A 17,931-nucleotide genomic window follows, 5' to 3' on the forward strand; every position below is an offset into this window, starting at 1 on the left:
AGGAGACGGAGTAAAGCTAGAGAAAAAGGTAAGAGAGAGCAGAACAAAAGGATGGGAGATGTGTCTGGCTATGAGACAGAGAATTAAGAAAACACAGGGAAGATAATAAGCAAATTAGATGGTGACCAAGGGGAAGCTTTTGTTTGCAGAAACACTGGATAAATCCCCTCTGCAGACAAAAAAAGCAGCTATTGATGCTAATAAGCACCTTCTTCTCTGAAAAGGCGGCTTGCAGCATAATTACCAGCTTCAGCTGAAGTTTATTATTAAATGGCCAAACATGATGTGACTAAACTGTCTGATAAGAACTCATCGCAAAAAAGCAGCTTGTCAGTAAAAATAACATTTTGCTTTGTAGGTGACAAAGAGATAAATGCTCTAATTATTTAAAGCATGTAATTGAGATGCTGGTGAAGCTGAAATCGTGCGTCCTGCCGCTGCGCAGGTCAGAGAGGACAAGAGTCTCTGCCAACACCCTGAGACGACCTACACACGGCAGGTAAACTAAAATACTTCAACAGCAGCGTCACTGACAGCTACTGCTGCACCGCGTAATGACAGACAGAGAGAATTACTTCACTGCAGGAACAGCGAGGATTCAACTGGCGGGAGGGAAAATATGACAGAGAAGAAGAAAATAATCATTCAAACAGAAGGAGAAATGATAGGAAAATGTGGAGGAATTTCAACACAGAAAAATAAAATAAAGTCATGAAGTCACTGTGTTTAGTTGAACGGTTACACTTCAGTTTCAGGCCACTGATGACTGCTCAGGGCAAAAGTTGTTTCTGGAACCTGCAGATGTCAGCATCTGCGTTACCATAAAATTGTGCAAATTGGAATAAGAAAATAAATTCTCTTAATGGAAACACTGCAATTTTGAAAAATCTCGTAATTTCGATTTCAATTTTGTACACATTAGTCGTGTAAACGCAGCTACAGTTTGCTCTACTGAGGGAATTGATCATGTATTTGAACTTCACTTAGAGAGACAGCCTTACATGTTTTCCAGTCACTTTATAACACAATCAAGTAACTATGTTACCTTTAGATGCTAAAAGAAACATGACTTTGTAAATTAACACCTTAAATTTGGGCGTCTGTCGCTTTAAAAACTGCTCCTTCTGAAACTCCGCCTGCAGGAAGTCATCTCACCATCGTATTAACCCTTTGCCAGCGTTTCACCGAGAAGCAGCTCCTATAACCAGCTGTTTGCTAATTGCTGCTGGCTAGTCTGAAGGAGCTGAGTGGTGCAGTTGTGAAGCTTGGAAACTGCAGCTCTGAGGAGGAGCTGAGTCCTGAAGGCGGGGCTAGGTCCAACCAGGCGTTTTTCACAGCTGAATGGTTGCCATGGAGATTGAAGAATCCCTCAAACATGCATGAAAGAATCAAAGGAAAACTCCAAGTATGTTTTTGATTGAGGAATAACATTACAACATGATGTAAAGCTCAAAAACGTCAATTTTACAAGACACTATTCCGCTACATTTTACAGTAAATGTGTGTATTTTCTACTCCTGTACATTTCTATAAGGTGTTGCGTGTTACATTCACATCCTAGTGCTTTTTAATATTATCATTTGTTTATTAGTTTGAAAATAATCAATGACTTATTCAACTTAACCAGTTCCAAAAATGATTCAACACAAGTTTTTATACTAGTGTCAGAAAATTAAAATATTGTTCACTATTGACTCTACCGTATTTTCTAACTGTGGAGTTGTTAAATGTCTTATGCCTCTTTTTTTCAGACAGAAAAATAACACATTGGTTATGCTTTGTGTTAAACAAAAACTTCCAATCATTCCTTTTTCTGATTTGCTTAGTGGGACTTTAATCTGCAGTTAAAACTCTGTCACTGAGCGTAAACACAATAAAAACATGGCTATGTGCTACTAGAGAACATTTATGTCTATTTTTCTGCAATTATTTGATGTTAACTGTCATTTTATCCTTTTTCTTTGCTATAGTTTTAACCAGCAATGAGTTTTTTTTAGCACTTCTTATATACGCTAAACAACACAAAAGAAGGGACATAATTAATTGGCTTATTTTTAGTTTCAGTTGACACTATTAATGTACGTACACACTTACTGAAACTTTAATGTGGCGTTTGCAGGTTTATGAATCTATTCTCGGGTGCAAGTTTAAACTAACAGCCTATAAAAATACCTTATATGTACCATCAGGCTGAAATGCTAATTAGAAACAAATAAGAAAGTTGAGCCAGGGGAACCAAACCAAATGATTTAAAAATCTGAAAGTCTGCTTTTAATACGAGACAAGAAGTTCAACATATTGGCTGATCAGTGCAGGATGTCTGGAGTGCAACAGGTGTAAGTACACACATTGTCCACCTGGTCAGCTGCAGCCAGCAGGTCATCGGCCATCTTGTCCAGGTTGGGCGTCTTGCTTCTGTAGATGAAGCGTGTCGTCTCTTTGAAGACATCTGGCTCATTTATCTCAGCGCGGCTCTGAACGAACGGAGAGGACACTACAGGTGAGAACCTACAAAGGTTTAACAACAAAAGAGGCAAGAGAACAAAAGGACGACTGCTTTGAGGGCGTTTTCACACCTGATAGTCCGGTAGATTCGGTTCGATTGGGGGACCAAAATCGCAACATTTGTTACATTTAAAACTTTCACACTGAACTGTGTTCCCCTCCTCACCTGTGGGGGCGCTGCACCAAGAACCACTGATGGAAACAACATGAAAACCTCAGAAGACACTGAGTGCAACTTCCTTCTTCACAAAATGTAAACAGAAATGGAGTATCGTCACATGTTAGCATTTATAGGATTTCTCCTACAAGGTATTTCTTGCACTAGCGAGAGACTCGCAAGTTTGTTTTGGTTGTATTTACCCAGAATGCCCGGTGACAGTTAGTTTCCTGCCATTAGATCGGTCTCCAGTCCGCTTGCATTCACATTGCAGAGTTCACTTTAATCAAACCAAGACGTAGGTATTTTGTCAGACTTTAGAATTTGCTCTTTTGTTCCGCATTCAAAAACGTTTTATCGAAAAACGTACGTTTTTTTTTTTTTCAAAATTGCCGTGTTTCCATTGAGCGAATTTAGTTTCATGATTCCAACTTGAGCAATTATGTACTCAGTGGAAGAGCAGCCATTGTTGTGATGACGTGGTGAAGGCGGAGCGTCAGAAAGAGTTGGAGCTTCTTAAAGAGACAGAGGCCAATTTCAAGGTGTCAAGTTGAGAAGTTCTACAAAAAAATCTTGAACTAATATGCTGCATTCCATTCTTCCACTTAAGCCATATGTGTCCAACTCAAGGCCCGGGGGCCAAATGCGGACCGCCGAAGCTCTTTATGTGGCCCTCTAGACTCACACAAAAAGATTTTTGCTGCAAAGTCTTTCTCAAAATTGGCCAAAAACATTGGGTTCCTCAGCCTTACTTGATGTGAAATTATAGTCAGTGAAGGAATCGATATGGATTTTAATTAATAGCCGTATCGATTCCTTAGAAATATTTCTAAATTAGTGCCATAAAATCTGTTATTTTAATTGCGTAAAAACTCCCACAAAAATCCTGGATGAACTGATCAGTGAGAAAAGATATTATTTAATTTTAAGAAATGCTTATGGAATACTAAAACTATCTATTGATATTTTTGTTTAGTGGTTTTATCAATACGTTATAGCACAACTGGCCCTTTAAGAACATTCAGATTTTCAATATTGCCCAAAATGAAAATGAATTCGACACCCCTGGTTTCAGAAAAATAAAAGATTGTTTCACAACTGCAAATTAATATTATACCAAAGTCTGTTTCAAGATCTGCACATTATAACATATTTTTAGCATTTCTACTGATTTCTAAAAGGTGCACCTTCCTGCTCGACTGTGCCTGAAGCCAGCTAAGCCAGCTATATTGCCCCGTGTCACAGTGACTGTAACCTGAACCTTCCCCTCCACAGTAAGAGGAGGAACACAGCAATAAACCAATTATAACAAGGCTTTATTGTCAGCCAGGCACCCAAAGGCGTTTTAGCAGGGTCAGGCCGGGTGTGCTAACAGTTTACTGTGTTTGTGTCAACTCCGAGTGCTGAGCAGCAACACAACCACCCTGACAAATAATCAACTCTAACAGCAGCTTGTCTGAACTTGCTGAAGTTTCCTTCTTTACGAATGCGGTGGGAAAATGCACCTGGTTGGTTATTGCTCGCTCACGTTTGGTGTTGAGGCAACCGCTCTCGTCTTTCCGACTCCTGAAACGTGTCGGATGAAATGAAAGAAAACACCAAACACTCAGATGTCACATGAGAAAAAAACCTAACAGGATATCCCTCCGTAACGCAGAAATTGTCTCATAAACGGAAAACTCTCCTGTAGTTACAGCGTCTCCCGCTCCCCCATATTCACAGAGCAGCCCTCTATTAGAGCCTTTCTTTATGAGCTCATTTGTCTCTCCTCTATAGAGTGCTGCAGAGGAGTGTTAACTCATCTATCCGTTTTCTCTGAATCATATGGGGACGTGGCCCACCATTTCTCCCCGTTTCTGATGAAGATGCCCAGTTAAGCAGCAATTAAGATGCATTTCCTGGCGTGTGCTTTATAATTTCCCCATTTGAGCTGCGCAGGCATCAATATTCCGCTGACATGATGGCTAAATCACCACGGCTCAATCTCGCCACCCCCCGTCAGATGGAAACAACAAACTGTGTCATGGGGACTCTGAGCTTTTCACAACTTAACTTCAGAGGATATTCGGTGGATTTACATGAATTTCACAAAGATTCCTAACTGTAGCAGGCAATTAAACGCTTGTTTACCTAGATTTATAGAAACTATATCTTTATCCCAATTAGGGAGGCTGAATTGCAAATCGCAGAGCTGTGAAGAAATATTTGCTACCAAAATACTTATGCATTAAATTTTCTTTGATTTGTGTGAGAACATTTAAGTGCAACAGAAAGAGGAGATGTAAGAGCAGATTATTTTTATACAGCAATATCATTAGCTCACTAATTGCTATAAAAAAGCCATTTGTTCTTGTTAATAATTGTACTCTTTGCACAGCAGGCAGTCATCTTTGTTTTGATGCAAAGTGGAGAATACTGCAGCTGAAAAAATGTTTCCTGAGACTAGGTTTTTCACAATAATATTTTGCTGGATGATAAAATGTTCCAGTAATTATTGCGATAATATTATAATTTTAGATCATTTTCAACTAATGGTAAAAATGGCATAATAAAGATCAAAGATCAATACATTTTAAATTCTAATGAAACACTGGAACTGGAAGACATCTTAAATATCCAAAATAAACAAAAACAACAGAAACAGCAAATAAAATGAACTATAAAGTCTCTGTAAACAAAATTATCCGTCAAAAAAAGGGCTAGATGAGACCAAAGCACCAGATTGAAGACTTATCATCCAGTTTTTGGTAAAAAGAGAGAGAAAGGGAAAAACGATAAATCATGCAAATGGAAATTACTGAGTTCATTTTAATTTATTACGCGATTAATTGATTTATTGCTTTTTGCAACAGGTAAACCGATAACTGTTTTACCGTTTGTCCTGTCTGTGGTGCAAAAGGACACTTTTTTGTTTTTCTTCTGTTCAAGTTTCCACCAGCATTTTTGAGTCCCTCATTTTTCTGTCCTAACCTACAAGGTTCTTTTTAAGAAACGATAACGATTCCTTGAATGATTCGAGTACCTCAATTATTAAAATTCCTTGAGGCAAATAATCTCCTTTGAAGCTTCGTTAAGTTATGTTTTATTGTTTAGCGCACCGTGTTCCAGCCGGTGATTATTTATGTTACGCAACACTCTCACTTCCACCTCTGGGTGGTTGCTAAGTGCTAAGAGCTAGGAGCATAACATCCTATTTTTAAGTTTGTTTCAGGGGTATTTTATTGATTGATGCTATTATTGTTACAGTTTAGTTTTCTATGCTACAGAAAAGTAAATGTTTGAGATGCGCAAATATGAACAATTGGGCTGATGGTGTAATCCTGCTGTTAAGGTGAAATTGACCAATATTTCACTTGATCAAATTTTTTATTAGAATACTCAATTAATCGTAACAATAATCGATAGAATACTCTATTACTAAAATAATCACCCTAGACTTGATTTAAATAAATGAATATAAACAGGAGCTAGTTTTCCATTAAATATACGCCTAATAAAAACCGTATTTGTTCTTCACTTTGCATTTACCTGTGAGTGTTTTCATCCCACTGAGTAATTTATTCATATTCTACTTTAGATTTAAGTTGAGGTCCCTATAAAAAGTGCTGCGGCTAAAAATAATGTGCATGTTTAAAGTAGTAACAGTTGCGTCTTTTTCTTTTGTCTACAAACAAAATCTACTTTCAGAAAAGATGTCAAAATCACAAGAATTAAACGCATATTACTTAAATAGTAAAACATGTCACCGTTGCAGTCTAAAGAAAACCCAACAGGAGAAAAAAAACAACTGGTTGTTGAGAGAGAAAACAAAACTCTCCTTCATATTTTCTGCCATTTCATGCTCAAGCATTGCTCTAAACATCAGTAAGCGAGCAAAACAGACAAAGGCTGGGTGTTATTGTGGGTAAAGTTGCTAGCATGGTGGAGTCTCTGATATCTGTGACAGAGTTGCCACAGGGCACAAGGAGAGCAATGGGATGATTGACAGCAATGAGTGTTGCAGAAGCAGCATGTGGAAACTGACTTAAACTTCATTTAATCAAGGACAGTGCAGTTTTATCATGTAAATGTTACACGATAAAAACAAGCAACCATTGTTTTGTATGAAGGTTTTCTACCTAAAGGCCAAATTTACAAACCCAGTCCTTGGTTGGACAAAATTAGAAACTCAGGATTCCCATCACTCACACATAAATACTGAATTACTGTAATTATTAAACAAGAAACACGTAAAAATGCATATTAGAGAATACGCATTCTCCACAACAAAGTAGGCTGGTATGTTTGTTTCTGTTTCACCTGGAAAATATTAAAAACAAATATTCTAATAGAACATAAATAAAAAATAATTAATTGATATGGCGCATTAAGCAGAGAAGTCAGTCAGTCAAAGCACATTTTGTAGTACTTCGCGACGAAGTCGAGCTAATTTGTCTTTTAACGTAACACATCTGGTTGGGGCTCAGATGGCGGTATTTATAACAGCTGGAAATAGCTAGCTTACAAACCCAGCCGTACCTCCTCCCTCATTACGTGTTGATGAAATTACCAATTTGTCTGAATTCACACCACATGATTTATATCGCTATGTCACAAACAGTTTTCCTTTACACCGGAGCAGCATTAAAAACGTACAAAAGACGAAATGCTAGCCAGTTTTCCCCCCCCCAAACATGCTAGGCTACATGACGGCGCGGCACTGTCTCCATGGTTACCAACCGTTAGACTCGTACCTTCTCCGCCATATTTGATATTGACCCTTTGTTACCTAATCATTCGAAGCGCCATTACGGACAGTCGGACGTGAGGGACGGGAGTTTTGAACATAACGACTGTAATTATTTTCCAAAGTTGTTTTTCCCAGGTTATTGACAGCTTCTACTTGTTCGAGTCAAGCTTATTTGTCTGTGAACTCCGTCTATGTATTTAAATACATAGACGGCGGTATTTAAATAAGTTGGAAATAACTAAGAAAAGGACCAGTACCTCCTCCCTCCTGGCTTGTTGGTCAAATTACCGACTTTGCTTGAATTCACACCACATGATTTATATCATACTGTGACATAAACTGCTTTTTCCCTTAAACCGGAGTAGCCTTTAAAACGTACAGAAGAGGAAATGCTAATCAGTTTTTTCATACATGTTCGGCTACATGAAGACACTTGTCTCCATGGTTACCGATGGTTAGGGCACGTCTAATCGTGCCTTATGGCAACTGTTTTAATCATACTTGATTATAAAATACATAAACGTTAGTCTTCTTACCTCACAAAAAGTGTTCACGGTAAATCCACGATTACACCGAGAAGATTCAGATTTTTGATGTGGCCCAAAATGAAAATGAGTTCGACACCCCTGTTACAGATCAAAACTAAAACTATTCTTCAGCTGCATGGACGGAAACCAGAGCGCCTGGGTTGTTGTGCTACTGTCGATTATTCCAGCCGTGACCGCAGCAGAAGAGGTCATGTTTAATCTCCACCACAGACGGGTCAGACCGGACCAACTACAGCGCTTCAAATTTAATAAATCACTCCAACTTCTGCTACTTAAAATCACTGCTGTATAATAACTCTGCAAGATTAAAATAATCACCCCATCTTGGTGCCGCTGCTCAGCTTGAGGTGCCACTGCCGCCGCTGTGTATTTTTGCTCTTATCATCCGAGCCGTGACAGCGGTTCGCTCCGGCACAGGCCGGGCCGGACCTCACAGATGGAGCCGATTACCAGATAAATGTTTACCAGCGGAGGGAGATTTATCCCTGCAGAAAGAGTCGTGTTTTACGCATCATGTCCCCATTTTGTGATGCTTTCAATGCACATTATGCGCTCACAGGGCAACACTCGGAATTATCATTAAGAAAGGAATACTTAATTAGCAAGCGATTAAAATTTAACATTACTAATTATGTGCCAAAGTTCATGATTTGTTAATTAATTCAACTACTTAATAATATGTAGCTCAAGCAGCTAACCACTGAATGACTCATTTGGGGATTTGGTGTTATCCATCACCTCAAGAAAAACCACAAAGTACATTAATAACTAGTTTAATCTGCTGCTCAAGCTGCTGACACCATTTATTAAATGAAGATGCGTTTTATGATACGCATTGGGAAATTAATGGCTTTTTGAGCAGAAGTCACATTTTTGATTGTTTTTGTTTTAATTGTGGAATATGGAGAAAACTTCTTGACATCAGTTAACATCGTTCAGTTTGGTCCCAAACAAAAGATTTACACTGTATTTTAGGGGAAACTCTGTCCGTCCACTTCTGTTTATCCGGGGTTATGTTGCAGGGGTAAGAAGGGAGGTCCAGACTTCCCTCTCCCCAGCCAGTTGTTCCAGCTCCTCCAGGGGGAATGCCAAGGCGTTCCCAGGCCAGCAGAGAAACATCATCCCTCCAGGGTGTCCTGGGTCTTCCCCGAGTCCTCCTCCCGGTGGGACGTGTCCAGAACACCTCACCAGGGAGGCGTCCAGGATGCATCCTGACCAGATGCCCGAGTCACCTCAGCTAACTCGGGCATTTCTCTCAGCAGCTTTACTCTGAGTCCCTCCCAGATGACCAAGCTTCTCACCCTATCTCTAAGGGAGAGCCCACAGACCCCATGGGGATCTCCTGGAGTACGGGGTACCGGGCCCTTTGATACGGACTGTGAGGTCCCTGTATGACCGGTGTCAGAGTCTGGTCCGCATTGCCGGCAGTAAGTCGGGCTCGTTTCCGGTGAGAGTTGGACTCCGCCAAGGCTGCCCTTTGTCACCGATTCTGTTAATTACTTTTATGAACATTAAAGTAATGAACTTTCAGGTGGGACAATTAAAGTCCATCCAACTGGTCAACTGTTGCAGATTCACAGAATGTGAATGCAAGACTCAAACTATGAACACAATGCAATGTGATCAGGAAAACGGTATTGAAGGAGAGCTATGCTAGCTTGACTGTGACAATCTTAACATGTAGATGTGTTTCTGTTCAGCAAAAAAAAAAAAAAAAAAAAGTGGCGACCCACACGCCAACTTTCTGACAGATGATCAGTAGCGCAGAGGTTTAAATTACCTAATCAATCACTGCTACTATTCAGACGATCGCTTATTAATTATCGCAATACAAACATAAAACTGTAACCGACTGAATGTTCTGTCCTTTCATGGGAAACGTTTGCGTGTTTTTTGGTGTTGAATACAGACACGCTAGTGGAGCTGTTGTCAGTCAGTTGCTACGGCAACGGTTCTGTGTATCCGGCACAGAGAGCGAGAAAAGAGACGATACCAGTGGTTTTGAGTTGTTCTTCAACAGTTTTTATGTTATTTTTCCCTTTGCTGTGGTGCACTACACTGAATTAATAATACCTACATCTCCAGGTTTCATTTCGTTAACAGATTTGTTCTGCCACGGCAGCGCGGCTCTGGATGGCAAGTAAAAGAATCGACTAATTTTACTAATTATTGCATCCAAGCAGTGCTCTGTGACTGAAGCTTTGCACACAGTGATATTGTGAAACACTTTCCACAGAAACCAAACTCATGGCTGAATGTGAAGGTGTAACTCCTGGCACAGATATCGGGTAAGTTTCTATTGTGCAGCTGAACAGTGGTGAGCTCATACTGCAGCAACAAAATATGGGCGAGCGAGAGAAGAGGAGCGAAGCATGGAGAGAGAGGACAACAAAGCAGGGACGAAGAAAGGTAGACAGGTGAGGGAGAAATTTTAGAATAAGACAAGGAACTGGAGGTAATGCAAAAGGAAAATTGAAAGTCAAAAAGAAAGTAGAAGAAAAGGTGTAGAGGAATAAATAAACTGAAGGAAAGAGCCACAAAGAGAATCAGGCACAGAGACCACACATCCAGCATTGAGTCAATTTGAGCTGCTCTCCCTCCTTCGTTTGATCCCTCCGTGTCCGTCTCCACAGTGATTAACGGCCCAGAGAGTTGTCACGGGAACAGGCGAGAGAGGGAATAACGAGAAGGAGGGTAAGGACATCACCTGGACCAAGCCAAGCGCAGACGGAGGGAGAGGAAGCGAGAGAGAGAGAGAGAGAGACAGAGGGGAAGACCCCAAACCACAGCAGCACATAATTAAAATGGCTCCTCACACACACGTTTCAACAAATCCAATAATGAACAGCCTCGCCCCCCCCACCTGGTCTCCGCGGAGACACACAGTTCACCAGTTCCTCAAACTTTTCAGTCTGACGCCGGCTGTCATTAAAGCAGCAATATATGGAATGAGTTCACGTTCGTTTGAGCTAAAAAGGTTTTAATCTCACCTGCAGGACACAGCAGTTAGCAAAAGATGCTGAATGTATTAAAATACAAGAATGCAAAGTTATTCATTAATGTTAGACATTTGATAAGAAATTAAAGTAAAAATATAATTATTGTCTTGGTGAAACAGAATTTAGACAATGAAGCTTGAATAATAACGTTTCCTCCTTTTGGATCATATTAAAACCGTTAAGCAATTACAATACACATATTTACCAATTTAGAAAACATACAGCATGAAGCATAATGTCAAAACTTTTGTTTTTACATATTAAAGAGAGTGAGTGGAGGTATAAACTTATCAATATTTCCACTCTTTATTCATTTATTTTACATTTATGACATGTATAATCACACATATAAAAACTAAACCCATAGTTAATCTATCAATTTGATTGATGACTAATCATTATTTCTTTAAATGTCACAAAAATAACTGACTAATATTACATATTATATCCATCAGTACTCTTGTGTTTATATAATAATTTGAACAGTTTTATGTTTGAACATCGTCAAATGTTTTTCTTGTAGTTCTGAATTTGCATATTTTAAAATGTGGAATTTGCTGCTTGGCCTTACAATATTTTTGAATGTTTTCTTATTTTTGTCTTTGTAAAGATTTAGAGTCTGTAGTCTGTTGATTATTGTTTTTTCTTCTTACCAATAAAAAAGAACGTGAAATATAAGTTTTAAGACTCTTTTCTGGTTATATTCTGCAGTTCAGACATAAAAAAATCTCCAAGTTGGATAGGAAATCACGAAATGCTCTGATGCTAAAGTAGCGTATGTCATTGCTGGAGAATATGAATTCACAATGGGCCCGTCGTTTATGATACCATTTGGTTGCTCGTTCCAACCTTGTGGAGCCAAAAATTAGAACAATCTGGACGCAAACTGCCCAGTACACACACAACGCACTGCCTGCAGTCATTTCACAAAAACATCTCACCACATCGTTAAAATTTAGCCAGAAATGACCTTCATAGGGTGTTGGAGAGCTCACATTAGCATGGTGGCGTGTTATTGATCATCAGAGATCAATAAGGACTGGTTACATCTCTTCATGCAAACACAGAACTGGCAAATATAAAATAAAATAAAAATGAATTGTGATTTTCTTGGCAACAAAGCTACTTTTGCACCAGATGAAAACAGAAGGATGTCAGAAAATGTTATATTTCAATGCCAATATACATATATAAGGTCCAGTTGTGCACACTTCTCCAAACTGTGCATAGAGTTTGTGTTTCTAAAGCTGGAGTACAAATGAAAAATGAATTTTTATCTCTGAGCAGGACAACGACCCAGAAATTAAATCTGAAAAGACTTCACTCTTTTCTTCCTCTTCACGTTACACAGTGAGAACGGAAAATATTCAGATTCCCTTTACATTTTTCACTTTTTGTTTCATAGCAGTCGTTTACCAAAATCAAAAAGGATCAGATTATTTCTCATGAATGTACTCTCAGCATCCCATCTTTACAGAAAAAAAACTAATGTAGAAATAAAAAAAAACTGAACTATCACATGATCATATGCAAATGACCAGGTGTTAAATGACAGGTAAATATCCCAGTTGTTGTGCCAGAATGTATTGATAAAACCCACTAAACTGTTAAAATAGAAATAAATAGCTGTTTGTTTCTTAAAATGTAATAGTACTGAACATCTTCACACTCATCAGTCCATCCAGGATTTCTGTTTTTGTGGGTTTTTTGCAGTCAAAATCAAAGATTTTGTGGCGCTAAATTAGAAATATTTGTCAGGAATTCTTATTATATTTGCTCTAATCATCGCCGTATCGGACTGTATCTTGACATCAAGATGAGGCAGCAGTCACTTAAACCCAAAATTTTGCAGTAAAAATCTGAAAATCTGTAGATTTTGTGTGAACTTTGAGTTTTGCAGATGTATTTATGTAATCTGGAGTCCAGAGGGCCACATAAAAAGCTACGGTGGGCCACATTTGGCCCCCAGGCCTTCAGTTTGACACATTTTACTGTAAACCAACACAGAAAATGTTTCAAAACAGGAACTAAACCGCCTCATACAAAGAAATATAAATAGCAGAGTTCATTAGAAGAGATGAGAAAGTCAATCAAACATGCTTTGAATGATTAATGTGGTCTCTATGCCTCTCTAATCAATAAACCAGCCACTCAATATGGAAGCGTTTCAAAGACAAGCTATTGTTCTCTCTTTATCCAATCAGACTAGCAACTCTCCTGAACAAGCCAGGCATTCAAGTCAAATTGGGAGAGCCTGAGAGTGTGCGTTACTCCATGCACAGGAATAGTCTGAGCGTCTTCCCCGCTGATTTCGCCACCTGTTCCAGACAATGTCAACCAGACTCATTTATCTCTCGGCAGGACTCGTTGCAGAAACACACACATGCACACGCACACACACACACACACAGCTACCCATCACATGCAATAATTACTGGGCGATTTCTGACAGACGATGGACAGACTTGCAGCTTTAAAATGCCAGGCAGAAGCTCCATTTAGGCAACAACACTCCGTTGGTGAGGATGCATACGGTACATGTACTTAGCTAATGTGCTTGTTTATAATTAGAAAAATTAGAATACTGATTAAATTACATATTTATTATCTGTTGTCTAAGCTAGCGCTTCATATTTAGCTGAGATTATGTGTTTTATTCACAATAGGTGGACGGGCAGTAATTAGTTCTAGCAGTTTTCCATTAATTCACTGACCGGACACAATGAATGAAGTTTACTGCCAAACTAAATTAATGTGTTTTCAGCCAAAACACAGAAATAAAGCTGGACATCAGCAAGGTAAAACACTAAAATTTAATGTGGCTACCTTTTTGTAATGCAAATGAAAAAAAATTGCATAGCAAAAAGTTACAGTTGTGTCTGCATAATTACAGCTCTGTAAAAAATTAAGAAACCGCTTAAAATGATCAGTTTAGGTTTATGCTTTAGTAAAGTGAACATTGTTCTTTTATTTTATGAACTACTGATAACATGTCTCCGAAATTACAAGCAGAAATTTTGTATTTATTTGCAGAAAGTGAGAAAAAGATGCAGTGCTTTCAGACCTCAAATAATGCAAATTAAACAGGTTCATATTCATTTAGAAACAACAAAACTGATGTTTTAACTCAGGAAGAGTTCAGAAATCAATATTTGGTGGAAAAACCAGGAGGTTTTCAACGGGGTTCAGAGAAGTGGGGTCTTCATTTTTTCCAGAGTTGTATATTTAACATACAAACATAACAAAAGTCCCTACTTTTTGTAAATCCATCCATCTGTTTGTGTTCACCTGAAGGAAATGCAGAAGTAACATTTCGGGGGGTGAGACCCAGACATCCTCGTCCCCCAGTGTCAGTCTTCAGTTCCTCCTGGAGGATCCCAGGATGTTCCCGGGCCAGAAGGGATGCAACATGCACAACAAGTTCTGGGTCAGCCTTGGGGTTTCCTCCCTGTGGTGTAAAAAATGCCACACCAACACTCCGTCACTTTCTGCTTCCCTGAGGTACAATTATAACATGATACAAAGGTTCGTTTTCCTAAGCCACTTAAAAATGGTTTAGTTTCAGGCCAGCTGTTGTTCGGGACACAATGAAAATTTGAATTTGGAATTTGGTAAACACCATAGAAACTAAACTGATGTGTTTTGGTAAGAAGAGTTTTCATTAAGGTTTTCTGTAGGGGGTGTGAAAAGGCCTGTTTTCCCTCCACAGACCTGAGGAACGATGTCAGAGTTTAAATCTCTTTGAAAAACTCAGTCCTAGAAAGAACATAAGTTAGTCATTGTTCTTGTTATCTATACTTATTGATATTTATTTATTTATTAGACCAGCGGTGTCAAACTCATTTTTGTTTTGGGCCAAATCAAGATCCTGAATGCTCTTAAAGGGCCGGTTGTTCCAGAATGTATTGATAAAACCTGATCACAAACTGGGCTGCACAGTGGCGCAGTTGGTAGAGCTGTTGCCTTGCAGCAAGAAGGTTCTGGGTTCGATTCCCGGCCTGGGCTCTTTCTGCATGGAGTTTGCATGTTCTCTCTGTACATGCGTGGGTTTTCTCCGGGTACTCTGATTTCCTCCCACAGTCCAAAAACATGACTATCAGGTTAATTGGCCTCTCTAAATTGTCCCTAGGTGTGAGTGTGCATGGTTGTGTGTCCTGTGTGTCTCTGTGTTGCCCTGCGACAGACTGGCGACCTGTCCAGGGTGACCCCGCCTCTCACCCGGAACGCCAGCTGGAGATGGGCACCAGCAACCCTCCCGACCCCACCAAGGGACAAGGGTGTAAAGAAAATGGATGATCACAAACTGTTAAAATATCACTGAATTCTTAAAATTAAATAATATTATTGAACATCTTTTCAGTCCCTCCAGGATTTCGTGATACTTTTTGTGATTTAAAAAACAAAAAGCTTTTGTGGTCATTACTCGCTGTATGGATCATACAGGGAGTATGATCCATACATACTGGATCATGAGTATGATCTCTCCATAGAGAGTCCCTCTCTATGGAGAGGCAATTTGAGAAAAATCTGCAATAAAGTCCCAATTGTGTTTTAGCGTAAAAAAGTGCAGGGTTTTATTGATTTTTGCTTGAATTTCCACAATAATTCTCAAGAAACTGGAGGGACTGACTGATATAATGTGTCAGTAAACAGATAAAAACTGCATTGATTTCATTGAAAACTTAATATTTAAACACCTCTAGTGTTTAGTCTAGAATTTAGAGGGTCAGATAAAAAGCTATGGCGGGCCGGATTTGGCCCACGGGCCTCGAGTTTGACATATGTGCATTAGGTGGACATGATGGTTGTATAATATTCAAATCAACACAAACTTAAATCACAGATGTAAACCTTTAAAGTGAACCATATAATCATATCATCACAAATTGTGCTGGATTTAACCAGTGGTGGAGAAAGTACTCAAAAAATTTACTTAAGTAGAAGTACAAATACACAGACCAAAGTGTACTCAAGTAAAAGTAAAACATGGGGGTTGGGTGGGTTGCTGGTGCCCATCTCCAGCTGACGTTTCGGGCGAGAGGCGGGGTCACCCTGGACAGGTCACCAGTCTGTTGCAGGGCAACACAGAGACACACAGGACAAACAACCAGGCACACACACACTCACACCTAGGGACAATTTAGAGAGGCCAATTAACCTGATAGTCATGTTTTTGGACTGTGGGAGGAAACCAGAGTACCCAGAGAAAACCCACGCATGCACAGGGAGAACATGCAAACTCAAAAGCATTCAGACTTTTCTTAAAAGCGGAAAGGAGACGCTTTTACCATTACATTCGAGAAAAGTTTCCAAAAAAGTCTGTGCAGCATCTGAGGAGAAGGAGGAAGTTAGCTGATTATATGGACTGAAGACACTCCCTAAACTCTTTACATTGGGTCCTTTGTCTAACAACCTGTAACTCTTTCTCGACCTTGGAAAAGCGACTCAACAGTAATCTGAACTGTTGCACAAACAGTCAGAACCCATCCCCCCACCCATAGGGGAGGGAGGCTATCCTCTTGTTCACCAGGGTAAACCCCAACGTACAGGTGCCAAGACAGGGGGCAACAAAGTATGCCTACTCTTGCCTGGCACCTCTCATCATGGGCAACTCCGGAGTGGAAGTATGTCCAGCCCCTGAGTCTTCCCCGGGGAAGACCCTGGGCACGCTGGACTATGTCTCTCGGCCGGCCTGTGAACACCTTGGGATTCCCCCAGAGGACATGGTACAAGTGGCTGGTACAAGTCTGGACCTCTCTTCAAGGAAGTGGACAGCAAGAATTTTTATTGCGACGTAAGTCTGGTCCATCATCTGATGCCACATTAATTGGAGCAGAAGCCTCAGGAGTCACCTTTACATCACTGTAAAGACTGGAGGAATCATTTCCCTCGACAACGGACTCTCCCAGCGTAAAGTCTTTTGACAGATCCGTTAGAAATGAGTCTTCAGACGGATCTGTCTGAAGACTCATTTCAGATGGATTGTTAGAAATCAGATTCCAAAATGGAAAATCACAAAAGGTCAAAGCACATAGAAAGAAAATGTGATGGGGAATCCCAAATGTTTTTCTGGTCTGAATGCTGGGACAAGGAAGCAGTTTGTTGCTTAAATGGCTTTTTATACAGAGTTACGTGGGAATCACTTTCTGCCTGCTTTTGAATCTAACAAACAAATCCAAAAATCCACATGTAAAAATCAAATGATTGGTCCACCATGGATTTGCCAGTACAACATGATAACATAGATTTTTAACATGTATAATGTAGATTTAAATAGTGTGATTTTACTGCCATAATGCTTCAAAGCTGATATGTTTTCCACACAATGAAAACAAAGACTTCACAGCTTCTCGGAAACCAATTTTAATAAGTCAAACACTTCACATGAAAATAAAAGTAAAAGTACTTGCTGAATGGATTACTTAATCGCTAATATCATTAAGTGAACCGATCGTATTTAATTTTAATACATTAGAAATGTGCCATTTTAATGAACAATGCCACAGATAAAGCATGTTTTTATTATGTTTACTCTGTAACATAGTTTAGACTTAGATATGTGATTCTATGCATCATAATTTCAGGGATGGAAACATCTTGTCTCCTGTCCTAACATAACATGAATTTAACTTTTTTTGCCACTAGTGGCTTTTATTTTTAAAGAAAACCAACTGGTAGGGGAGGACATGGAACCAAGAAGCCACGTAGCAGAGTTGTAGTCAAGACCACCTACCTAAGACCAAGTCAAAAAATTACATTTTACCTATCAAAATTGCTTCTCAAATTGATCTGAAAGATCCACATTCCCACAAAACACCTAGATATTAAATACTTAGAGCTGAAATAAATTTAATCAGTAAAGATCCGTCCAGAAGAATTGGATCGTTCCTGAATATCACACCACTTTATTGCACTTTGGTACCAGCGTTGTCCCATATGTGCGACACCTCAGTCAACACCTCCACACAATAATTCAGCGCATGAGTGACAAAC

The 17,931-nt window shown here is 39.4% G+C and overlaps 1 protein-coding gene across 2 annotated transcripts in view; it reads right to left on the reverse strand.

The window, feature by feature from the left end:
- Positions 1 to 2,245: 2,245 nt before the first annotated feature.
- The window catches only part of spop (speckle type BTB/POZ protein), an 84,512-nt gene continuing 68,826 nt past the window's right edge, over positions 2,246 to 17,931 (reverse strand). Inside the window, exons 5-6 of one of the 2 annotated variants that reach the window (XR_534267.2) lie at positions 14,227 to 14,386; positions 2,246 to 2,474 (exon numbers count right to left, since the gene is read on the reverse strand). Coding sequence is in view for 1 of the 2 variants with exons in the window: in XM_017306057.1 (XP_017161546.1) it covers positions 2,307 to 2,474 (168 nt within the window). In the remaining variant the exon portion in view is untranslated. The remainder of the gene's footprint in view (positions 2,475 to 14,226; positions 14,387 to 17,931) is intronic. The other variant, XM_017306057.1, reaches the window with a different exon arrangement.

This window comes from Poecilia reticulata, linkage group LG8 (assembly GCF_000633615.1).
Source record: "Poecilia reticulata strain Guanapo linkage group LG8, Guppy_female_1.0+MT, whole genome shotgun sequence".
NCBI classification, from domain to species: Eukaryota; Metazoa; Chordata; class Actinopteri; order Cyprinodontiformes; family Poeciliidae; genus Poecilia; species Poecilia reticulata.